Raw genomic sequence first — 24,191 nt, forward strand, 5'->3', positions numbered from 1 at the left:
TTAGCAGAATACATCATGTGTAGGGCTCCGTGTTTCACAGAGGTCGCAGAAGTCACGGAATCTGTGACTTCTGCGACCTCCGTGACTTTTGCAGCGGCTGGTGTGGTTGACCCCAGGGCCGCCCAAGCACCTGGCCCTGGGGCTAGCTACTCAGATGGTCCTGGGGCCAGCTACACTGGCCACAGTTGGAGCGGCTCTTCAGCCAGCCGCTTGGGCGGTCCCTGGCCCCGGGGCCAGTCGCACTGGCCGGTGCTCTGGTGACCCTGGGCAGCTGGCTCTGGGGACCGCCTGAGCAGCAGTCCCAGGAGCAGTGGGAGCAGCCACAGCTTGGTGGCTCCTGGCAGTGGTCCCAGGCGGCTGGAGCAGCGGCTGGCCCTGTCCGTTCTCCCCCCAGCAGCGGCTGGAGCAGCAACTGGCCCCCTGGGGCTCTCCCTCCAGCGGTGGCCAGAGCAGTGGCTAGCCCCCTGAGACTCCTCCCCCCCCCCCCCAGTAGCTGGTGCCATGGGCTCCTGCTCCCCCTGGCAGCGTCCCTCCCCCCAACATTCAATCATGTGTATTTATGGTATAAGTCACGGACAGGTCACGGGCCGTGATTTTTTGTTTCTTGCCCATGACCTGTCCATGACTTTTACTAAAAATACCTGTGATTAAATAATAGCCTTAATCATGTGTCGTCGTTAAGTGTGAGATAATTGGCTCCCAAGTTCTAGATCTGGTAAAAATGATGGGCTTACCACTGGAGGGATGTATGCATGCCCATCAACTGCAGAGTAGTCACGTGTGAGTCAGTGGCTTTAACTGCACACTACTCCAGGGTGCACTTGATTTTTTTTTAAACCCTCCTACCGTAAATAGCAAGCACGGCATTTATTTCTGATTCCAGGGGTTGCATGACAGAGAATACCAAAGCCCTTATCCGGAGGTTATTTCAGTAGTGCCATGGAAGGTGCAGTCATAATCAGCAGGCTGACTGAGCTGCATTTTGATTTTTGGTGAAACAAAATTGGTGCTGAAAAACGTGTGTCTGGTAGAGTGGGCGTATGCTCTTCTTTCTGTGCTTTACAAAGACGTCCCTTCTGCTTGCTCTGTCCTTGTAGGAATGCAGACTCCGTCTTACAGTTCTGGTCCAGATGGAATATCCCCGCCCACAAGTGGCTAGACAGGTACAAAAATGAGTCCTGCATTTCCCAGTTAAGATTCAGCGTCAGTGAGGAGATGAAATATTGCTGCTGGGAATCCATAATAATAATAATAATTGATTTCCTTTGTGAAGGATTAAATCACCATGAATGGGCCTGTTTGCCTGCTGTATCACACCAGCAGATCTGCTGGCTTGAAATTTAACTCTCAGACATTGCAATTAAGCCTTGACATTTAAGCATAATTAATGGGTGATCTTTAAATTTCAGGTGGTCGTGGAGGAATAGCAGGGTGCTGGAGGAAATGTAACAGTTTTGTTAAGTTAAACACTCTAAAATAATTGGAAGGATCTAGCATATGCTGCTGAGAATGGGATCTTCAGGAATAATACAGCAACCCTATAGACCAAATCCTGTCCCCTCTGCAGTTGCAGGGGGTTCTGATCTCTGCAGTTCCAGTTGTGGGGGATGCAATTTGGGAACCTTCTCCTTATCAGGGAATGTGGAACCCTTTTGCATCACAGACCTCTGCTCCATGAGGGTTTCCTTGAGACTTCACCCCAATGTGTAGATGGTCAGGGATGGGCCAGGGAATGTGCAGTATGGTGGATCTGCCATTCTATGGATTTCCCAGTCACTTTCCCTGTGCAGATGGGATATGTTGGCTGCAGGGGCTATTGAGAGAGGTTGGGAGAAAGGATTCCTTAGCACTGAGATTCCCCAGCATGCAGCCCAGCTATCCCAGCTGTACGCGGGCTCTGATCTGGTTCTACATCTCAAACAGGTAGAGTCTGTGTCTATTGAAACTGGTAGCTCTTATAGTACCTTCTGGTGCAGGTTCAAAACGCTAAACAGGTGGCTGTGTTCCAACCTAAAAGCCTCTTTAACTTTGGGAGGATAGATAGTGACCTGTTAGTCCACTGGGGCCTGTGCTAAAGTGACTCCTGCTCCTCGTGAAGCCGGTACTGCTCCATTCACACATTACCTGGGCATAACCTGAGAGTTCCTTGTTGTGATTGTCTAAGTCACGTTAGCAGGGTAACAAGTCTGAAGAGCTGTGTAATCTTTCTAACTCCGACGGTGCAGAGAATCAAACACCCTGACCTCCTTAACTCTGCCCACCACCAACGTACTGCGCAAGAAGCAGGGCCACTCTTATAGGTAAAAGCTATTGCCAAGATTTTCAAAAATGGGGTTCTACGCTCACATTTAGGCAGCGAAATAAGTGGCCTGATTTTGATTCAGCTGACTTCAGTGGCAACTACTGCTGCTCAGCACCTTTGAAAATCAAACCAGGCCACTCATTTTCAGTACCTTAAATATGAACTTGGAAGCGACAGGAATAACCCCTTCCTGAAAACCTTGGCCTCTTTGTGTAATTGTATTTTCGATGCATGTTCATTAAAAGATATGGAGGAACCACTAAGCTACTGAGATCCATGTGGAAGCTCACAGGAAAGTCAATGGAGGTTGCAACTTACCAGCAACAGCCATTTCAGTGCAGTTACTCTTCTCCCTAGCTCCTTCTGTCACTGCATAGGGCTAAAAGGCAGGAAAATAATAAATAGTGCTTTTGTTAAGTCAAAATAGTTGTCCTGTGGGCCAAACTCTGCACTTATTTACTGGTGTAAATCTGGAGTATCTCAGCTGACTTCAGTGGAGTTACTCTGGTATAAGATACATAGACAGCTCTGTCGGACTAACACTGATACTAATGGCTGACTGCACCAGGAAACAGTGTAAGTAACTCTTTTTCTTTTGGCTTGTGTACATAGACATGTATACAGGCCCTTGCTGCATCACGGCTATGACAAGTGGCAGGCCCGAATGACAGTATTCCTACTCTCTGCATGTTTCTATGAGGTAGGTCACAACAGCACTGATCTAAGCATCAGCAAGGGGGCACTGTCCTGAGACCACAAATGACTGTCATTGACTTTTAACAGATCACTCACTCAAACTGCGAAATCTGCGAAGATCCTAATGGTCTCTCTTCAATAAGAGTCTCTTCTACAGATCCCAATCTGTGCTGTGTGTGCTGGGTATGCTAGCTGAGACACATTTAGCATATGGGACTAAATGGATTGGCAATGTCAATGGCGGTGTAAGTTAGACAGAAAATGGGTTTAAGTGCCAAAGTAGGCTAAGCTTCACCAGTCGAATCCATCAGTTGTGCAAGGAGTCTCACTCCACTTCGTCAGACAGTGACCCCGGGCCTCATAAGGGGTGTGGCTGTAAAATGGGGTGTGGTCAGTTAAAAAGAGGGCATGGCCAGAGGAAAGTGCTACTGAGACAGGTTAGCAGGTGTAGACATGCCAATTTCCCAGCCTAGAAAATTTTCCGGAAAAATTAACTCCTTGAATATGGGACTTTTCCCCACTGAACAATACGTCACTAGTAACTGATGATCCACGCCGTGCTGAGGATGCTCTGTTTTCTTTGCAGGTCTGTGCAGCTTTCCTCGTTCCAGTTTTCTCTAGGGCTATCCCCCATTTCAGGGCTGACCTCTAGCACTGGGCCCCTGGGACGTTCCATTGTTTTAATAGTTCATAACAAAGGTTCTGAGTCACTCTGTATCCTGCACTGTCACTGTGAGCCCAGTTCTGAAGAGCCTGCTCAGGTGTCTGCTCATCTGGACTCATGAAGCCTTGGGGAATAGTAGAACAACCCTATTCCTGCAGACGGTGGGTGGCCACATGACCTGTTACCTAACGCACCTGTCACAGCCTCTTTTGCCTCCATGGCCAGGGTGCAGCATAGGTGCAGTTACTGCTGCTCTGGACACCAGAAACACCTGCCTTGCGACTGTCAGAGACTGTCATGGGGGAACTAGGCCCAAGGCTGACAGGCCCCTGGTCAGAGACAGCCCAGCAGCTGTGCAAGCCATGCTGCTGCTGCTGCATGCAGGGCTGGGGCCAGAGGGCTAAGGAGGCTTCCCTGTATATACTCCTGGTTCTTGGCATTTAGCTGTCCCAGTGACAGTGCTTTAGAACTGGACAGAGCACGTGAGCTCAGGCTGATGCCAGCAATGCTGGCTGTCCTGTGCCCCATCCTGGTCCCTATGGTCAGTGCATTAGGCTGGTAGTTCTTTACGAGCTCTGCATCTCAGAAGGCTTTCTTTCCCCTTCTTCACTCCTTTGACTATGAAGGAAATGTATCAACATCACTCCTTCCTTAGGAAAAAGTCCTATTGAAGCCGTGTCAGGATCAGGCCCTTCACACTCCACTGCTTATTATAGTAAAGAGCAGAGTCTTATAGTCTCATTCAGGGCAGTGCGCCTCAGATCCTTGCTTTTGTCTTTTTCAGTATCTAATTGCCATCCCACTGAAGATGTTCCGGTTTTGGATGTTTTTTGCTATGGCAGCCCAGGTATGCTAAGATGGAAACTCTGCCAATGAATGTATATCTAACAGGGAGTGGTTACCAAGCTCTTTGTACTGTTGCTGCTAACTAGCGATGATCTTTATAATTAAGGCATGAAGCTTTTTAGTTTAAACCACGAGTGAAAGCTTTGCCAAGCCCAGGGTTTCTGGTGAGCATTGGGCAGGCTGTTCCTGCCCGCCATAGTTCACGCTGGGGAGCTACACTACAAAATGTTTTTGAGCTGTCGCTTTCTGACATGCAGTAAAGATGCTAAAAAAACCTGTACCCCAGTTTTATTTTTATGGCAAAAAATGCCAAACATCAGAAATCTTGGCTTATAAACCCCTCCGAGAGAAATCTTTCCTTGTTCTTTGGTTTCTTTGGTATAATGTTTAGAGCCATTGGCGATCTGAGAAGAAATGTACCAAATTCTGCAGTAATTTAACCCTGAACAGTTTATAAAATCTTTTTAAGCCAACAAGAAAAAACCTTATTGTGGTCTTGTAACCAGCTCAGTGAAACTCGCTCAGGCCACGTACACTATAGTTCCACCTGGTTTTAAAACCTGTTGAATTTTGAGGGTTAATTTCCTCAGTGTAACGATCACTCTTTTGCTATGATGGTTTCTGTGGTGCAGAATTTGTTCCCCCCTGAAATCTTATTTAATCTCTCCCTACCTTTAAAAACCATCTTCAAGCCTTTCTGTTCCAACAGTGACTTTTAGTCTGACATCTGTTGGCTTTCTGTACAGGACCCTTTCCTTCTCCTTGTGACTGCTTAGCTGTTAAGCTATTAGCAGGTGGTCTCTTTAATGATTTTTTAAAAAATTTAATTATGCTGTGCACAGACCCAGGACACTTTGGCAAAGGGAAGTGTTAGAAAGAAAATGAGACGTTGTTATATAAAAGTCCATTCATTTTGAACCTGTTCTCTAATTAAGGGCACTTGCACCATTTAGAAAACGGTAGGAACTACTGGGAAGAATGTTGTTAGTGACTTGTGTTTTCTTCTCCCTACAGGTCCCACTGGCTTGTCTAATGAAAAGGCTTTTTGGTGGTAATTTTGGCAACATCTTCATGTGGATCAGTCTGGTCTTGGGTCCTCCCCTCATGATGCTCTTGTATTTTCATGACTATTACATCCAGCACCATCGGAAGGATTCAAGCTGGAGACTGTTTTTTTTCTAATCGACCCCAGTCCTAGTTCCCTTGTGCTCTCTGTCTGTCTGTCTTTATGTATGACAGAGGCACCCAAACTTGGCTCAAATTAGAACCACAGACTGAAGCCACCCTTTTCTTTAATATGGGAGGGGTGGCCCAGGCCTGCAATGCTCCTTCTGGCCACTAGGCTGGAGATACAGAATTGCATGCTGGTCTCCCCCGCATATTGAAGATGAGTGAGTGCAGAGCTCTGTGGGCCACATGTATTTGTTTACTTTGGCCACCTCTGATCCCTTTGTCTCTTTAATAGCAAGTTGATCTTTGGCTCCTGCAGGATTGACTTTAAAGAATACCTGCAAAAGTCCGGTAACAGCTCTGGAGATAAATATACATTATAGTGGATGCTCTTTATTCATATTAAAATCCTGCTGTTTATGATAACATCTTGCCTGAGAAATGAATTTAAGAATCAGGTAAAACCTAATACTGTTTCCTTGCTTTTTTCATCCAATGATTTAAATGGGAGAGTTGAATTAATGAGGAGATAATGTCAATTGAACAGAAGGTTGAGAATGGGCTCCTGCAACTAGATAAATGCAAAGGTGAAGCCAAGACATTTCTGTTCACAGCAGGAGACATCACAGGTTTATTAAACTCATTCTCTCTTATCCCATGTGACTGCTGTATAGTAGGGATAATTATTTTGGGCCTAGCTCTGCCACCCTTGCTTGTATTGAACACTTCCCTTGCTCCTCAAGTAGTCCCAGTAAACTCAGGGGGACTGCTTGCAGAGTGCTGTTCGACTCAGTGGAATTAAGGGTGGCAGCTTCGAGCCCTTTGTATGCAGTAGTAGTGTGGCAATTGCTAATGGATGACTGACTGCCCTGAATGCATCACGTCTTCCTAAGGTGTGGGTTTCACGTTTCCCATGCAGGACAGACAACTACCTCCTGTCTCCAGACCTGTGTGCGGAGGGGAAAGGGTGGAACTTACATCACACCCCGCATCCCCATGACCAACCCAGCTGAGGCTCCAAGTACAGTATTCTCATGACAAAGAAGCTGTGTGTTGCTATTTGGGGGCAGTGAAGTGGGTGGAGTTAGAAAGCAGCCATTTGGCAGGGAAGTAGCCCCGAGACGGTGCCTTGCCCTGTTCTGAGGAGAATCCCTTTGAATTTGGCAAGTGAGGAGGCTTTGAGGATCAGATTTCACGCAGAATCAGTAGATGGTTTTACCAGTAGGCATGTAACAAGGATCACCTGATGTACTAATGGGAGTTAGCTTTCACAGCACACACAACAGTAACCAGTAGGTGGTCAAAGCATCCCTGTTCAGGAAAGCACTTAAGCCCTTGCTGAACTTTACAACTTGGGCTTAAGTACTTTCCTGAATGAGGCAAAGCTATTCTGAACCTGCCTGGCCTCATTCTTTGTCTCCCTTGCTGCACCGTATGGTGAGGCCAACATTTTCATACATGGGTGCCAACAGCGAGGCACCTGAACCCAGGTTTGTTTATCATTATCATTCTCTGTATTACCGTAGTGCCTAGGCGTTCCAGTTGCAGACCAAGACCCCATGGGGCTGGGTACTGGACACACAGCACAAAGAGACAGCCCGGCTGCAAGGAATTAACAGTCTACGGCAAGAGACAGTAGATGGGTACAGACAGGGGAGCACAAGGAAATGGAGAGACAGGACTGGTCAGCAGGATGGACGGTTGTCTCAGCACAACAGCCGGCTGCATGGGCACCTAATTCAGCAGCCTGGTTTTCCAGCACCCGTTGACAACTGTCAAATTCCTTCTATTAGATTTGCTTAGACTGTAAATTCTCTGGGAGCGGGAGCAGTAATATCAGAGTTACTCCAAATACACACTGAAGGGAGAGGACAGTCAGGCCTGGTGTGCACAGGACAGATGACGTAGGGGAACGAGGCGCTCAGTGAACAGTGAGGGTGAAGAGAATTTCTTAGAAAGCACTGATTACAACCAGTGGATTTATTTTAACCAGTGTAATAATCCATTTCCCCCAACGATGATCACTGAGTAGTGGCCTTCCTCTTTGCTTCTGTTGGAAGAAGTTATTTAAACAGAAATGTCTCGCCACTCCCTCGCTCACTGGGCACTGTCTAACCGTGTCCGGGCCAGGAGTGTGCAGTAGCGAGAGCACATGAGCGTTTAAGGAAAGCCCCTCTCTCAGTGCGAGCACACAAAGGCACAGTGCGGAGGCTGTGGGCTTTGCCATCTCCTGGGCGTCACTGCAATTGGAATGCTTTTTGAACACAGGTTTTCTTAGGGAATCTGGATGTATAAAAAGAACCATTCACACATTTCAGGCACGTCCATGGGGATGTTAAGACATATGTGGTCTGGCCTTCAGAGGGGCTGAACCCCAGCAATTACCATCGACTTCTGTACCTCGGAAAAGCACTCCTAACAGGGGCGGCTAAAAGCAGTTAAAGGCCAAGGAGGGCCCATTACTTACCCTGACCCCTCACCTTCTGTAAAGGGGGGTTAGGGGCTCCAGCTACTTTTTCACTATCTCCATATTTACACCGATGATGATTTCAGCATAGCTGGCAACATGTGGACGTTTTAGATGCATTCCAGGGGAATATGAAAAATATTCTTGCTGCATGTACGTAGGGCCTTTTGGGACACCAAAGCTGCTGAAAATGTGACACACCCCTCTCCCTGCTTTAACCAGTCTTTGTTCTCTGGCCCTTCTTTCTCTTCCTGTCCTCTTTTCTCATAGGAAGGGCAGGATTTGTAAGGGTGTTTCAGTGCAACACAGAACCCCTGCAGGCTAGGAGCGGCAGGCAAAAGAGCAGATGGGTTTTCCATCCAGGGAGGTTTTTAAAGATGGGCAGTTGTGTGAATCAACCATGTATCAACTATCCTGAAATATATCTGCACTTGCTCCGAGTCACTGGCCCCTCCTGGCTGCACCACTTCTTCATTACAAGGTCACCCTGTGTCCCGAAGATGAATGTCATCATCTCAGCAGGTGTGACATACTCCCGGTGTATATTTTCTAGTGGGAGAAATGTGTCAATCAACAGAAACACACTGGGAAGTTTTTGAGGCCTTCCTATCCTTGTATTCCAGTCAGCCATGAGATAATGAGCGTTCTCCGCAGGGCTTCCATATCTGCCATGTCTCTCATTGTGCAGTCAGTGTATTCGGAGCAAAAATAAACCAATTCATCATGGGACTGGATGCTTCAGGCGACTGGTGGTGAGAGATGGGACCTTTCACATCTAAGACACCGTCCATGGCAGTAGTAGCTGAAAGCTGGTACCTTCTGGTGGGTGCTCAATAGTCCATGTGGAATAAGGCTGTAGTCTCAATCTAGTTCCTGGTGGAAACTTGTCTGCATCACAAAACCATCACCGTAGTCAGCACAAATCAACACCTGTGCTGGCAGATAGTAGAAGGGCTAAGGAACAGATGGGTAAAGAGGCACCTGTCATCTCTACAGGCCAGGCCATGGGCTACCGTAGGGGAATCTCCACCGCCACTCCTTGTGTTGGACTTGATCTGTGGAGCGAGGGCGTGAGTCTCCAAGTCCCTCAACCTGGCACATTTCATGAATGCTAGAAACAAACAAAAAAAACCCTGTCCATCACCCTTGAGCAAAAGACGAAGGGACTGTCTAACAACTCAGTTCATCTCCAGCAGCTGTTTACATTGTGGCTGGATTCAGAAAAACCCCACTCAGAAGCTTTTCCTGTACAGCTGTGGGCAGGAAATTCTTATGGAAACTGCAGGAATCCTGGTACATTTGGCTGGCTGCATGAAAATCTTTGCCTGTTTGCATCTTAAATAAGTACATTTTAAACAAGGAAGTTGCCAGTTCCTGGCTTGCCTGCAGGCTGAATGCTTCCATCTGTAAAACTCGCTGAAAGTCACTGAGCAGCATGAGAAACTTACACATTTCCACCAGTGCCCATGGAGGCATTTCTGCAGGGCACCCTGCCGAGACTTCAGAGCTGAGTCAGAAGGGGCTGTATCTGAGATCTGCCCTTAAAGGTCACCAGGAGCAATGTTTTTCGGTGATAAGGCCAGCAGTGAGGGGGATGTGATTTTAATCTAGAGATGCAAAGCAGCCTCACAGAGCCGATAATTTAAGAGGCAGGGCACAGATGTATAACTGCACAACAGGGGTACAGAGTTCTGGGAAATAAGTAGAAACCAGTTTTTAAATGTCTCACTTTGTTTTGTTAATTTAATCTAGGTTTTTGTCCTGTCAAACGTGGTAAGTAAAATGGCTGCATTTATTTTGCCAGGTGGAAAACCAAATGAATGCATCTCAGAAGCCAACTGGAGACGGTCCTGTGTGTACCATTTTTGCTGGGTTAGTGGGTTTCCAGGATCAATAGATTTTTATTGGGTAGTTCCTACGTAATCGTTAAATCTTTCCTGACACTCAGAATGAGCCCAAAACATGATAAAGCACAAGGGGACATTCAGCCAAGTAGATCAGTTGTTTGGACGAATGCTCTTAACCCTCTCAGTCTGAATAGAGACGGCTTGGTGCCCTGGGTTGGCTTTCCTAACTGCAGCCTTTCAATTCCAACTTCAGTAGGATGACAGGTGGAAGCAGGGCCACAGGCCTATCTACATACAGGAGTTATGCTGGTTTATCTAAAGAGGGGGTTTAAACTGATTAATTTATAGGCTAGGGCTTCACTGCCAAAAAGGTGTGTTTCTACCACAAGAGAGCGAGCCCGCATTAGCTGTCTCCTTGCAAAATCCTCGTGGAGACAAGGCAGAGGCCGATTCTCTTAAAAATGTTTTTAACAGCCAGTCACAGTGTGACCTGCCCTTTAAGGGAAGATGAACCCAGCCCCACCTGTGACTGATCAGCTCGCTGCCTCCTAGGTGAAGCTGTGGGGCTAGGGATCAGGTGATCCCCTAGGAGCACCTGGGTCTTATAAAGGCCAGTGAGCGCTCAGCTGAGCCAGAGAACTGCAGGGAGCAGATTGCTGAAGCAGAGGAAAGATTCCTGCTAGTAAGTGATCCCCAGGCAGATGACCTTGTGAGTGAGAACTGTAGGTGTCCTGGGGTCCAAGCAAGGACTGGAGGGGCTGAGGGGTGAGGGGAAAATCTTTGGGCATTTGAGCCTATATGGGGCAGAGGACCTGCTTTATTTGGGTATTTTGCTTGTGTGTTCAGTTTAACTAGTAAACTGTGCTCTGAGGCATGGCCTGACGCAAACTCTGGCACGGCAATGATTCTTTGGTTGCTGGTAAAGCTGCTTACGCGGCCCTGTACGTGAACAAGCTGCTCTGTGCTTTGCATCGCCCTGCATGAGAAGCTGTCTCTGTCAAAGCTCAGCTGTGAGACTGTTTAATTTGGTGGTCTGCAGTCTCAACTGCTGCTCATGGAGACAACATCCTCTCCCTCTAACCTCAAGGAAGTCTCTACAGTGACAAAGCAGCAAGCTGGGCTTCCTCTGGCTGAGCCAGCATAGAAGCAGCAGTGAGAGTTTAAAAGAGACATCTCCTGGGTCTTGTGAAATGCTGAGCCTCCCTTAAGGACATATAAAGAGATGTTGCACCCTGATTCCACTAATAGAGAGACTCCATAAATGGAACAATTTAGTAAACGCTTTCCCTCTAAACGAGCTTAGTGGCAGATCCCTCAGAAGTATCCATCACACCATAGGCCTGCTCTGACAAGCGACTCTAGAAATGGCACCATGGGGCTCTGGGTTTATTGGCCATGGTTTCCGTAATAAATGTGCTGAGTTGAAAAGTAAGATTGCTAGCCCTGCCCGCTGAACCTTGCATGGCAGAGTCAAGCTGGGTTCTTTCCTTCTTGCGCATCATCACCACCACCACTAAAGATGCTGCCACCCAAATTGTCTGCCCTTTGTTACATCCGTGCACCCCTCCTGCCTTCAATAAGCAGGCTGGACTTTACTACATCGCTCTGTGGGTGATGCATGAGATGGGACAGATTCCAGCTGAGTGGCCGCTGCAGGGATAAAGTACAACAAATGCTTATTTTTTTAGCTGAACTGAGCAGATTTGACTCTGAGTTCACACAGGGAGCCGGTGTAGGAGGCAAGAAGGAGCCCCATTTTAAGGCTCCTTTCCCCCTGCTTTAAACCCACCAGTCAAGGCTCTGTTTTAAACATGCCATCCTTCCTGTTGGAGGACTGGGCAAAGGATTCGATCCGGAGCGTCTCATTTCTGCGCCTTACTCTGCCAGGGTGCCTGTTGATGAATTACAGAAGACGCACCCTTTGCCTCTTAGATTGCTGTCAGGGTGGTGCCCCCCACAGCTCCCCCAGTTTACGCTGGCCTGAGGCGTGAGAGCAGAAGCTAGATTCTGATCTCCATTCCCTTGGTTCAGTGTGAATACAAAGTTCCTTCGTCCGGGTCACGGAGTGCACTCTGCCCTCACGCCAGCGTAACTGGGATCAGTACCTGCCCCAGGGACCATGAGTCACGGCCCAGTCTCTAGAATGGCAGGGCTAAGCCGTGGGCTGGCCCTACCGTTGTCAAACCGCTCTTTGATGGGAATGAAAGAAGATCCCTTCCTCACGCCCCCCTGCAGGCTGAGAGCATCTCACCAGCTGGCTGCACATTGCAAATGGGGACTGAATACCGGCCCGGGCTGCTGGTCTCTATTTGGATGGGGGGGATTGCACACCTAGTGCTAATCTGAACAGAAGAGTTGGGGGATTTTCATGCTTCCTGGTCCTGTCGCCAAGCCCCAGACTGCTCGCTGAGCTACCCTGGGGCACCAGGTACCGTGCAGCGGGTCTTCAACTGGCTGGCTTTAGCCTCCTCCCTACGCGCGGCTGGAGACGCCATGGCAACGGTGAGCGAACAGTGGCTGCTTATGCAGCCGCAGAACCCTGCCATCTCCCAGGGTGCCCTGCTCCGTGGCCCGGCCGAGGTGCCCAACGACTTCTGGGAGCCAGGGCTTGCGAGGCCAAGCGACCCCCACCTTCTCGCTGTGTAAAGCAGCTGCCGAGAGGAGAACAATGCCGAGGAGACCGGGGCCAAGGCGGGTGGCGGGGGAAAGGTGGGGCTGGAAGTGGCTGGGGGAGGTCCGTCTGTTCTCTGCTGGGGAATCGGGGCCCACGCTAGCCTATGGCAAGGCTGGCCCCAGGGTTTTGGCGAGCGGGACGACGGCGAGGGAAGGCGGAGGCTTTGGAGACGGTGTCGGTGAAGAAGCAGGAGTCTGGCTGGGGAGAAGGAACGGGGAGCTGAAGATGATCAGAGCGGTGATGGAGAATACGCTGGAGTGAGGCAGCCAGCCGCGGGAGCTGGTTTCTGTGAGAAGGAACACGACCCAGTAGGCCCTGCCTCGCCGTCTGTGCAGCCCCCTGACCAGTGGGGCGAGTCCAGCACGGGTTGACCCTGGGTTTGCCCCAGCAAGGCTGCATGGCGGACATCTGGATGTGCAGAGCCGGGACGGCTCGGGGGAGAAAACGCCGTTTCCAACTCGGCCGGGGGGACAAGCAGAGGCCTGGGCCTCCTAGCGGGAGGAAACACGAACAACCCCTCCCCGCGCTGTGTGGCTGCCTTTGCAGGGGCCGAGGCGGTGCTGAGATGGTCAGGCAGCCAAGGCGCACCATGCAGGTGATGGCAGGAGGGAGTGATTGTCCTGTGGTTTCCCTAGGGGTCCGGGCCGCACGGGTCCATCTCTTTGCCGGGGCAGCAGGACGAGAGGCCTGGTGCTGCTATGGCTGTGCATTTCCCGCTCCCCGGCAGCTGGTGAGTGAAGTTGTGTCTGGGAGATGCGACCTGACCATTGCACTCCCCAGCTAGTGCCTTCAGCTTGCTCCCAGGGGTGACGGAGCCTGGGCCCAGCCCCAAGTGAGGCCAGCAATTTGGACAGCTGGTACTGATGGGACGGTGGCACTGCCTGACGGGCCTGCTCAGATCTCAGGAGGCACCAGCAGCAGCCACTCACTAGTGAATGAGTCGACAGGGGCCAGGGCGGGAGAAGGGAGGCAGAGCATGAGAGAAGCAGAGGAAAGGATGGGGTACTAATGGAGGAAAAGCAGAGAGGAGAGGGTGGTAATAGACTGGGAAGCACAGGTCTGCTGGGTCCCGAAAGGGCCCCAGAGGGACCGTGCCCTCCATTTGCTTTGCAGGATGTGGTACACAGATGAGCTTGACACCATCTAGTTCCACACAGGCGTTTGCAGCTGTGGGGGAATTCCCCTGGGTGGTGTCAATTCAGGACCTACAGCACAACCACCTGGCCTTTGGCTCCATCCTGAGCGAGCACTGGATCCTGAGCGCTGCATCCAGCTTTCAGACAAGGTATGATGTGCCATGGCGCTCTTCGACCATAGCTCCGTTCGACAGAGGGAGGTTGATGCCTTGTGGTGCGGGCTTGCTCTCAACTCTGGAGGACACTGCTTCTTGGAGGTCCTCCTTGGAAGGAGGCTGCCAGGAGCACCCAGTTCCTCAGTGCATTCCCTTCCATGTTCTGAACCAGCCCCCCCGGCACAGACTTGACAGGCAGGCTTTGGCTCAGTTCCTGGTCTTTGTCTACAGCAATCAGAAGATTAAATGATCTCTGACTGACTGCTGAGTAGCTGGAGCTGCTCGTAGCGAGGCTGCGGCTGTAATGAACTTCCAGTGAAATGGAGACTGCGCTAAGCACACAGTTCGCTGCGCACTGCCGCCATTTGCACTGGGCTCTTCTTCCCACCTTTCGGCCCCTCATGTGTTTAGTCCTCTGAGAAGATCTGCTCTGGTTTGGAAGGCCAGGCAAGAGATTGTGAGGCTTCCTCTCTTCCCTTCTCCCTCGCTCAGCGACAAGGGACAGAAAGCTTGCACCCCGCCTCTTTTCCTGGGCTGCCTTCTACCCTTCCTCTGCACATGCCACCCAGCTGCTGGCAATCCAGGGTCCACCCTGGTGAACCGGACACTGTGCCAGCGTTCAGTCATCGGATGCTCCGCATTCCAGCCTGCCCCTCCCAGACACAGTACAACTAGGCCCCAATCCTCCCCTCTGATGTGGCGCTCTGCTGGTGTAAAACTGGCAGTGGAGGAATCCCTGGGTATCAGAGCTGCTATGGCATCTCCTGTGCCCCCCAGCTCCATTCCCCTGCTGCAGGAGGTATGGCTGAGGGAAAGGGGACGCAGGGTATGTGGGTGGCCAATGTCTCCCTACTGCCAGAATAGCCCCTGCAGACACTGCAATTTACAGCAGTCCTTAGACTACATGTCTAAGGGACCAGACTGGGGCTGGGCCACCCAGATCTGGGGGGATGGTGGCATAAAAATCACCTTTGCACACATCTCCCTCCTGAGTTGTGCTGGGATCTGGACCCTGAGCCATCAAATCGAAGGCACGGAGCCCGATTCTGATCTTGCACTAGGTTTGCACCAGGATAAACTGCCTTGACTAGTGGCCTCAAGTCTTCCCGTAGCTGGTGTCACCCTGCACCCTTTGAGCTGTCACGTTCCCACTGCCAAGGGGCTCTCAGTTCCCAGAGCTCTTTGCACGTCTAAGGCTCCTCTGGTCTCTCTTCAGGCATCCAGCTTTTGCCGAGGTTCGTATAACGGATCTGAACGTGCAGAGGAAGACCCAGCCCCAGTACTCCATCAGCACCATCGTTCCCCATGAAGACTTCAACGAAATCACGCTGGACAAGAACATTGCCCTGCTGAAGACGGCCACCCCAGTAGAGTTCAGTGATGCTGTTCAGCCCATCTGCTTCCCCAGCAGGAACCTCACCGCAGCCACCCTGGAGAACTGCTGGGTGTCCGGGTGGCTCCACCCCACGGCAGGTAACCCCTTCCTTTTCCTGGGTGACATGTACGAGACAAGGGCACAGGCCTAGTTTGACTGCTATATTTGGGGGGACAGCTCTAGCCAGGCCAATGGAACCATGGGGGGAGACAGATGAACGAATGTGCACACACACTGAAGCCAGTCCCCCTGGCTCGCTGGGTCTCTCCCCTGTGCCTGGAGTGGCGGGTGCTCTGGCTGCGGCAGGCTGCACATTACCTGGGCTGCTGGTTTAGCGGGGGAGCCCCAGCTGCTGCTGTCCGCTGTGGGGACCTGAGTGTGGGAGCTGCGGCTGCTCTGGCCCAAGCTGCTACAGCAGGACTCGATGCCGCTGCTTTTCTAGTGCCTCCTGGTGCTGCTGGCAAGCGCCCATCCTGGTGAATTATGTTAAATGCACCGAGCCTCACCCCCCAACCACGGCACCCCCAATAAGGCTGGCCCTGTTGGGGGGGGGCAACGCCCATGGAGCAGCGTGAACCTCAAAAGCTTCATTCAAAAGTCTGGGTGCTTTTAGAGAGACTGCAAAGCCAATCAGACCTGCTGGCTTCTTCCAGCTAGAAGAGCCGGTGAGACACCAGGATGGTGACTTGCCTTGTAGCAACTGGGGCTCTTCACTGTGTGGATGCCACTTCATCCACTGTGTGGATGCCACTCGGGGTCAGCATGTACCTCGTGCACCTGCAGGTCCTCGCAGATCAAGAAATATGGTCAGGGTATGAAATCCAGTGCCGAGTAGTGGGGTGGGGGGGCAGTGGGGTGGGTACACGGTGCAGCATCCCAACTCCAAAGGCCTTTGTTTTCTTCTCCTCGCCATAAAGCCACGTGTCCTCTTGGGGGGCAGGGGTGAGGGGGAACAGTGCTCCCCAGGGAGTTCAGTTAGATCCATTTCTGCTCGGCAAGCAGCAGCTGCTAGGAAATGGATTTGAGTCTCGGGGCTGGGGGGGGCAGTGCCCCCAGGAGATGCCAGAGCCCTGTTTCAAGCCCAGCTCTCCCATTTGCCGGCGCAGGGACCTAGCCCTGCCCGCCCAGCAAGGCTGATCCCCGTGGGACTGAAGCAGGTGGTGTTCCTTTTAGCCGGCTGGGCCTGCCAGCGGGAAGAAATGCAGCATGCGGCATGGCCACTTCAAGGTCCTAGGCCCGAGACCGGGGGCCTCTGATCTCTTGGTGTCTTGGCTCGGACAGGAAGGCGCGCGGCAGCAAGCTTTCTACGGAAGCTCTCCGTCGTGGATGTGGATCCCTGCCCCCTGAAGAGAATCGTTACCACCGAGTGCAGCAGCCACAGGGACTCCGACAATGCGACTGGCTGCTTGGTAAGGAGCTCGCACTGATCCAGCCACAGACTCTGACACAGGGTGCGAACTACGGGGGGACCTGAGCTCGGCTTCCCTCACACTTCCTAGCCCCCAGTTAGCTACTGAATTGTCCATGAGATCCGGGGCCCGCATCATCCTTGGGCCATAATAAAGGCCTGAGTTTCCACATGTCACTTTCCACTCTCCTCTGTCCTGAGGCTTTGTCGCATCACGCATACTAGCCTTCGCCTGGGAAAACTAAACTCCCCTGTTCAGCCAGCCAGCTGATGTTTGGGGGCCATAAGAGCAGATTTCTGGGCAATGCATCTGTGATGGGGGTGTTCTAACAGCCTAAAGAAGAGCCAGCCCCCTGGAATTACTGGTGGCTTGTTGGAGCAGATAAAGCAATGAGCTGGTGGGATCTGTCCTCCTTCCAGCTTGGGGTTAGTATAGAGGTGCCCACAGGATTCAAGAGCAGTGACAGCACACGTAGGAGGAAAACTGGTCTGATTTGACTAAAACTTGCCTTTTCTCTCTTAAAGGGGGACCCAGGAAACCCAGTCATGTGCCAGGCTAAGGGAACCGGAGACTGGGTTCTGAATGGAGTGCTGAGTCAGGGCGGCATGAGATGCTATGGACCGTTTCTCTACACCAAAGTGGCCTATTACAGCGACTGGATTTCAGCCACAACAGCTGATGCAGGAGTCCCCATATATCCCACTTTTGCCAGAGGGCGCTCCGCTTTCCAAGTGCCGGCTGAGGATTTGGAAGGTTCGTTTGAGCCAGCAGAGAAGGTGTTTCAATCCTCAGTCATCTCAGAAGCTGGGTCTGACCACGGCCAACCCAAGCAGCGACCGAAGGACATCAAGCCCGCCCAGGAAGGGCTAGCCAGGGCTCACACCAAGTCTGACCCAGTGTACTATGACTACTACAGTGGGGAAACGCTCCCCATTTCTAAGGGGAGCTTACGTCAGCCGCAGATCCTCACAGAAATGAGTGCTATTTTCCTTCTGCTTGGGTTCCTCTTTTACTAGATGAGACACTGTAACCGAGGCAACTGTGTGATTGACTGGCCTCGGGGGCCATTCCCAACACTCTGGGCACCCTCCCCATCCTTTTTCGTGCTGGTGACAGTGGCTACGTGGCACGATCCATGTGCACAGTGCTGACACGTCCTCCCCCCACAGCAACCTCCTCATGTGTTAATCTGTCTCTGCATTTTAGCACCCACTCTGGGCTATTAAACTTTAAACTCCGCCCCCCCCCCCAAAACTCTCCTGATTCCTTTTGTCCCAAGGGTCAGTCCAGAGAGGACAGTGACTGTGAACATGTCCAGACACAATCGCCAGATATATTTGAGAGGGAAAGGGAGCTCAGGAGCACAGCTGATTCAGGACTTTGAGAGCCCCGCAAAGAACCCAGGTGACAGAGCCCAGTGGATGCTCCAGCCTCTCCGACAAATGGAACTTGACAAAATAGAGGTGTGCTAACCCAGGTGGTTTTGATTTCTTTATCAATCAGGCTGAAATGGTCCCATCTCTTTTCACAGACCAAGCTGCAGTATAAGGTGTTCTGCATTTCCCCCAGTCGATAGCTTCATTGGTCATGTGGCTGGCTCCAAGCCAAATCTCTCATTGGCCACCTTGCAGGGGGAGACAAAGCTATAGTTGGTTACTAGCCACCTTGACCTTGTTCCAAGCTCTGCGGTAGCTCTGCAAGGACATCTGCAGAAGTGAACATGGAGAAATAGTAAGACCATGGCAAACTGCCACGGAGTATACTGTGCACCCAGGGCATTTGAGTAGGTACACTCCTGCAATCTCAGCCTAGCACTGCTTCCCAGGGCTTTCCTTTGAATGCTATATAGAAAGCATTGAGATCCCACACAGCAGTTTGTACTGGGATCTGAACTTCAGCACTCTGAACCTGAATAACACTGAACTCTGGGGAATGTTGGCTTCAGATCCCAGAGTGGATCTGACCCTTAATATTATTGGTATTACCCTAGTGCCTAGGAACCCCATCCTGAACCAGGAACCAGTGGTGCCAGGTGCTGTACAAACACAGAACAAAAAGCTGGTCCCTGCCCCAAAGACCTTACAATCTAAGAATGCAACTGGGGCCCATCTCTCTGCGTTAATGAACGTTGGGGGGGGGGGGGGGAGGGGAGTTAAGACTGTACCATGAACATAAGAGATTACAAGGAACCTGCCCTAGCAAGTCTGTTTCATCTCACTACTGCATATCTGAATTCACTAACTGTGGGGCAAGGATTGCTTTTCAATACGGAGGACTTACCCCTGGGCACTATTGTTTTATTTCTACCCATCTCGCTGCATAACAGGGCATGCTCTAAAGCAATAGCTTCAGAATCCTTTTCCTAGCTTGGCCCCAGACTCACCCTGTGTCCTTGGGCAAGTCACAACCTTTCTGTGCTTCAGTTTCTTCATCAGTAAAGTGAGCTGTGACGCTGGCAGACCAAGTACCAGCTCATGCCAAGGCCCAGAGCCTCACTGAACACTGACAAATGCATAGCTGGAAACCAGTCTGGTTAGTATAGTTAAAATAGATATCAGTGTTAGACTTTCTGGAATGCTTGTAGGATGCTGCAGGTATTAATCCATCTTTCAATATCTGTCTCCCATGGTATAAAGTTATATTGAGTATTTGCATTGTAACCCTCTCCAGTTGTGTAACTCACCAGACAGGAAGAGAAGCATTAATTAAGGTAAAGTGCTCTTCCTGGACACAAGATGGCCCATTGAAGGCAAATGAGGCACTGTGTATCATCAAAGGACAGGTTTCAGTAGTAGCCGTGTTAGTCTGTATCAGTAAAAAGAACGAGGAATCCTTGTGGCACCTTAGACTAACAAATTTATTTGGACAAGATGTCAGCTGTTGGACATGGACCACATCCACCCTAATTGAATTGGCCTCATTAGCACTGACCTGGTAATGTGGCTGCCCTTTAGGGTCAGAAGAACATTTTGTATAGTGAGAAGAGTTTTTTTAAAGAACTCCTCACCTTACTGCACCTAGGTGCTGACTGGGACCCAGAGAACTGGAATGCAAGAAAGGGGGCTCTGTGATTTCTCTTTTTGCTTCTTGATAACCATTGTGGGGATCAGGGGCACAGTGTGTGACTGGTTGGGGAGTTTAACATCAGTGTCACCTACCAGTCTCAGGAGGATCTACTCTCCTTTTTGCAGCCTGCCCTGACCTTGGCATTTCGAGTGAGGGCTGCCCCAGCACCCTGGGTGACAGTGACTATCACATAATCCAGTTTGCCTGGGTGGCAAGATAAACTGGAGAGCCCAAGGAGGCTGTCTGTGACTCCATGGTAAGGCTGTTACAGTGCTTTAGTTCACACTTGTTACTAGGTTGGTGAAATCTAATTATAGAAGATACCACGAATTTGGGGTGTCTGCCCTGCTTTTTGACCATCTGCCCTGAGGTTGGCACTCCCAGTCATCAGCCACTCCAGCCAGCGTGACATAGGGATAATGATTAGTTACTAATAATGAATGCTTGTGAAGTGCTTGGAGCTTGTTACATGAAGATGATCAGAAAGCAGATCCAAAACATTTTCAAACAATCACAAGCGTGGGTGTTTGAAAAGGCCCAAACTGGTTACATCTGCAGAGGTGAGACATTTACATTGCTGCTCTTTTGTATTTTATAGTTGTTTAAAAGGTCAGGATAATAATAACCTGATGATGCTTCCTATTAACTCACTAATAACCAGGTCCTGGCTTAAAACTCCTTAGGTTCCAGTCTCAGAGCTCAATTATTAGATACACTCTGTCCTCTGAACACATTCAGGCTATGACATGATCGCTGCTTTGTAAACAGGAAGCACGTCGAGTTGTTCAATTATGCTGTAGTTAAAACCACAACTAAAATCGCCCACTCATGCTGCCTGGTTTGTAAAAAGCATCAGACCCCTTCACCATAATCGTATGAATGTGGGTGGGCACAGATAGATGCCCCCTGGAAGTTAAACCCCAGCTGTATACAGGGAAGGACACAGAAACTGACAGACTACAGACTCCGGGAGTTCTTGTCTTACTGTACCTCGGCGATCTCCACCTTCCTCTCCCATATCTTAATATTGTTTTCCAGGTCATCGATGGCCATCTTCTGATTGACGTACTTCACCACTGGGGGCACTCTGTAATCTGAGAGCTGCTGCCGCAGCTGCTTATTCACACCCTTTGCTTTGGTTCGTTCCTGAGAGAGGAAAAGGATCCAGGGCAGGTAGATTAGGTGGGACATTGCTTTCTGCAAAGTGGCAATTTGGAAAAAAAAAATCCATCCCCCTAAAACTGAAGGTCAAGCGATTAAGCTGTGCAGAATGCAGCTGCTCTTGGCGTTTCGGTTTCCTGTCTGCCAGGGGCACTCCGGAGCTGCTTGAACTCACTGGGCAACTCCCTGGTGCTACAGCCTGGGACAGTGGAATGGCACAAAACACAGCTGGGGCCCTCCTTCGTGCCTTCCTTGGAGTGGGAAGGGCATTGCCTCTAAAAAGAGGAAGGATATTAAATGCAGGAAGCTATGCCAAAGCTGGGTGCCTAAAGTTAAGGTCCAAACTCCATCCTTCAGCACCTAAAGTGAACTAGTTTTCACAGCACCACTAAATCCTGCTGACTTCAATCAAAGCTGCAGGTACACAGCCTTTTGGGTAAGAGGGCGCTTGCCTGCAGGTGCCTGAATGTAAATTTCACAGCATAACTTTAGGCACCCCAGCTTCTAGTATTACAATATACTGTAATGTTGAAATATTCCTTTGCTAATTACATACGTAATAGACAATTTATGATAATATTATGATAATCTCTTATTTGTATGGGGTCATGTCTAGGAGCCCTAATTGGAGATCAGGCCCCATTGTGCTAGGGGCTGTACAAGCCCAGCACAAAAAGACAGTCTCTGTCTCAAAGAGCTTCCAATCTAAGTATGTGGCCAAGTTAACAGTGCTTTGAGAATCTTCATTCCCTCATCTCCTGACTTGTGTGTTTTAAAGTCCCTCTCGACTGCTGCGGGAATGAAATGACTCCCATTGCTACGCCAGTAAAGGGCAGCTTACAAAGAGCCGTGGCGCCAGATTGCGATCCCGTCAGTATAACTCAAGAGTAACTCCGCTGAGGTTGATAGAGTTACCAATAGCGCAAAACAAGCGTGTGAGCGGAACTGGGTCGACTGACTTGAATGGCATTACTCCGGCCTTACGTGGAACTGGGATCAAAATTTGGGTGTAATTCAATACCAGCCTCACTTGCTAGTCTATGCAGTAATCCAGTGTTAGAAAATCTTAAAAGAAATGGTCTCATAACATGAAATTTCTGGATTAAAAAAACAAGTAAACCCACAATCCCTGTGCTGATTATTTCTGATGTTCCTACTACCTCCTCCACCAGGATGGTTTCCCTTTCCATCTTCTCCAGCGCCTCCTTCCTCTGGGAGATATCTTTCATCAGGCAGGCGGATGCTGCGGTGGCGTTCTGCAGCTTTCTCTGAAACAGCACAATGCGGTAAAGTCAGCAAGCCCAAAGGAGGGGAAGAAGGAGGGCAACGGCTCATCAATGAACACGGAAAGCTAGAGTCCCTTTACTCACTACACCAAGGCTCTCGTCAAGCTTTATCTCTGGCTGGCCTTCCGGGACTCTGCTCCCTACTCCTGTTCATCGTAGAATGCATCGATCAACGTGGCATCTCATTTCTGAGTTTCCCTTGTAGATGGCAGCCTCAGAATCTAGCCTTTGTTTCACACAGTCGAGCATGGTGTTACTTGGTAGCCAACACGTCATCAAGGAGCAGTGAGGCAGAGTGGGGCCCGTGTCCTGATATTGCGAGAGGTAGAACTACTGCTCCCCTGCCCTTTCCCAGTGTAGTTTAACAATAACTCGGGGGAAGATTGCCAAAGGAGTAAACCATCCAGAGCCACTGACTGTCGGTGGGAGTTGCTCATGCCTGTGAAAGTCTCCCCCTTGGTTTATAAGGTAGGTAGCCATACCCCGGGATCCTAAAATATGCAATGGACTGACAAGCTCTTCATTTTTCCTCCCACAGAGGTGCAGCCAGCTCTGGGGTGGAATGCAGTAACCCTGCTGGAGGCAGGAGTGGACGGGAAGCGCAGGCGTACTAGAAATGCCTACGGTGTTATTTTGACCAGGATACTGTGCCCAATATCCCAACTTTCGCAAAAACTGCCGTGGGCTGGACCTTTAGTGACCACATCCCTCTTTTTTATATTACAGCTGAGAGGCACAGTGCCCCAACCTTAGCATTGACTCAGAGGGGAGGATTCCACCTAATGAGTCACCTATGCCACCTGCAGCACCACCTGGATTTTTCTTGAAGATCACCCATCCAAGGACTGGGTAGTCTTAACCCTGCATAACTGATGAGATCACAGCTGCAAGGATATACAAAAGTCTCTAGGTAGGTCAGTGCTAAGGTTACTGCTTATTGCCCTGTGGGACAAAATAACCACACTGCAATGTTTGCAGCTTTGCACCATCACATGTGGATGCCACAAAACACACATCAGAAGGATGTATCAGAACAAACCCTAACAGCCACAGCAAACGTAGGGATCTTTACAGGCAGGCAAATCCATCAACAAAGGAATGGTTCCAAAAATTCCAGGGCAGGTGCCAACTCCCAGCCCCCACCTGCTGGAATGTGTCTTGCAGGCAAGTCAGGCAGCTGTTAACAGGAATAAAAATGCCTCTGATTGAAAGAGATGTCCTGGAAATAGAGAGTGTGTGTGTGTGAGAGAAGGACAGTGTTAAGCACCCCCTCCCTCTCTTACCCTACAGGAGATAAAGAGAAAAAGAGAATCCAGGTGCCATGGGCTTGACTCACTTTGTAGGAATTGAAGATTTGAAGAGTGTTTCCCACTGTCAATTTTATCTGTAGCAGGTCCCGGTTCCTCTCATCAATCTTCTCCAGAAACTGAGCGTTCTCAATCTTCAGCTGCTGGAAATCAACCTCATGGAGTGCCTCGCCCATCTCTTCCTTCTGTAAGCCAGCAAAGACACAGAGGCTGATGATAGAATCATAGACTATCAGGGTTGGAAGGGACCTCAGGAGGTCATCTAGTCCAACCCCCTGCTCAAAGCAGGATCAATTCCTGATCTGAGGCTAAATGCCACATAATAAGGCGTTGCTCTGTCGGGACAGCAAGTCGGGGCGGGGGCGGGGGGTCCTAAAGGCTGGAATCCTCAACCCAACCTGGCCAGGCTGCTAACTCAGGGCATGGGGAGGAGTATTGGACACAACCTGCTGCTTCCTTCCGAATCTGGGTTGCCGTTCAGTGGATCCATGCAGTGCCTGAACCCAGCACCACTGGCTATGTTCCTGCGACACCCACACTACCCCTTCCAGGAGGGGCTGCAAAGATCCACCCAAGATCTTCTCCACAGCACAAAAAGGGTGCAAATTCCCACTCTGCAGGAGCTCGGCT

The 24,191-nt window shown here is 50.3% G+C and overlaps 3 protein-coding genes across 16 annotated transcripts in view; 2 read left to right on the forward strand and 1 right to left on the reverse strand.

Moving 5' to 3' along the window:
• Positions 1-7,512, forward strand: part of LOC311529260 (diacylglycerol O-acyltransferase 1-like) — a 42,613-nt gene extending 35,101 nt beyond the window's left edge. For 7 of the 9 annotated variants that reach the window (XM_084645102.1, XM_084645097.1, XM_084645100.1 and 4 more), the window contains 4 exons: positions 1,098-1,163; positions 2,915-3,002; positions 4,447-4,509; positions 5,523-7,512. In XM_084645102.1, coding sequence (XP_084501228.1) covers positions 1,098-1,163; positions 2,915-3,002; positions 4,447-4,509; positions 5,523-5,690 — 385 coding nt within the window. In that variant the 3' untranslated portion in view covers positions 5,691-7,512. Of the gene's footprint in view, positions 1-1,097; positions 1,164-2,914; positions 3,003-3,584; positions 4,510-5,522 lie in introns of all 9 variants that reach the window. The other 2 variants (XR_014713809.1, XR_014713808.1) reach the window with 2 other exon arrangements.
• CFAP263 (cilia and flagella associated protein 263) overlaps positions 1-24,191 on the reverse strand; it is a 36,080-nt gene that overhangs the window by 3,592 nt on the left and 8,297 nt on the right. Inside the window, exons 6-10 of one of the 6 annotated variants that reach the window (XM_084645104.1) lie at positions 23,591-23,746; positions 22,129-22,236; positions 20,798-20,953; positions 19,425-19,546; positions 18,206-18,365 (exon numbers count right to left, since the gene is read on the reverse strand). In XM_084645104.1, the coding sequence (XP_084501230.1) occupies positions 18,320-18,365; positions 19,425-19,546; positions 20,798-20,953; positions 22,129-22,236; positions 23,591-23,746 (588 nt within the window). In that variant the 3' untranslated portion in view covers positions 18,206-18,319. Of the gene's footprint in view, positions 1-7,643; positions 9,257-18,205; positions 18,448-19,424; positions 19,547-20,797; positions 20,954-22,128; positions 22,237-23,590; positions 23,747-24,191 lie in introns of those variants that run through there. The other 5 variants (XM_084645105.1, XM_084645109.1, XM_084645108.1 and 2 more) reach the window with 5 other exon arrangements.
• PRSS54 (serine protease 54) lies at positions 12,486-17,929 on the forward strand (the record flags this gene model as incomplete). Its single annotated transcript, XM_084644999.1, has 6 exons — positions 12,486-12,634; positions 13,302-13,396; positions 13,780-13,951; positions 15,174-15,430; positions 16,614-16,741; positions 17,266-17,929. 6 exons carry the CDS (start codon positions 12,486-12,488, stop codon positions 17,755-17,757), a joined length of 1,293 nt encoding a protein of 430 aa, XP_084501125.1. The 3' UTR covers positions 17,758-17,929.

Source organism: Lepidochelys olivacea, assembly GCF_965140295.1.
Source record: "Lepidochelys olivacea isolate rLepOli2 genome assembly, chromosome: 12".
NCBI classification, from domain to species: domain Eukaryota; kingdom Metazoa; phylum Chordata; order Testudines; family Cheloniidae; genus Lepidochelys; species Lepidochelys olivacea.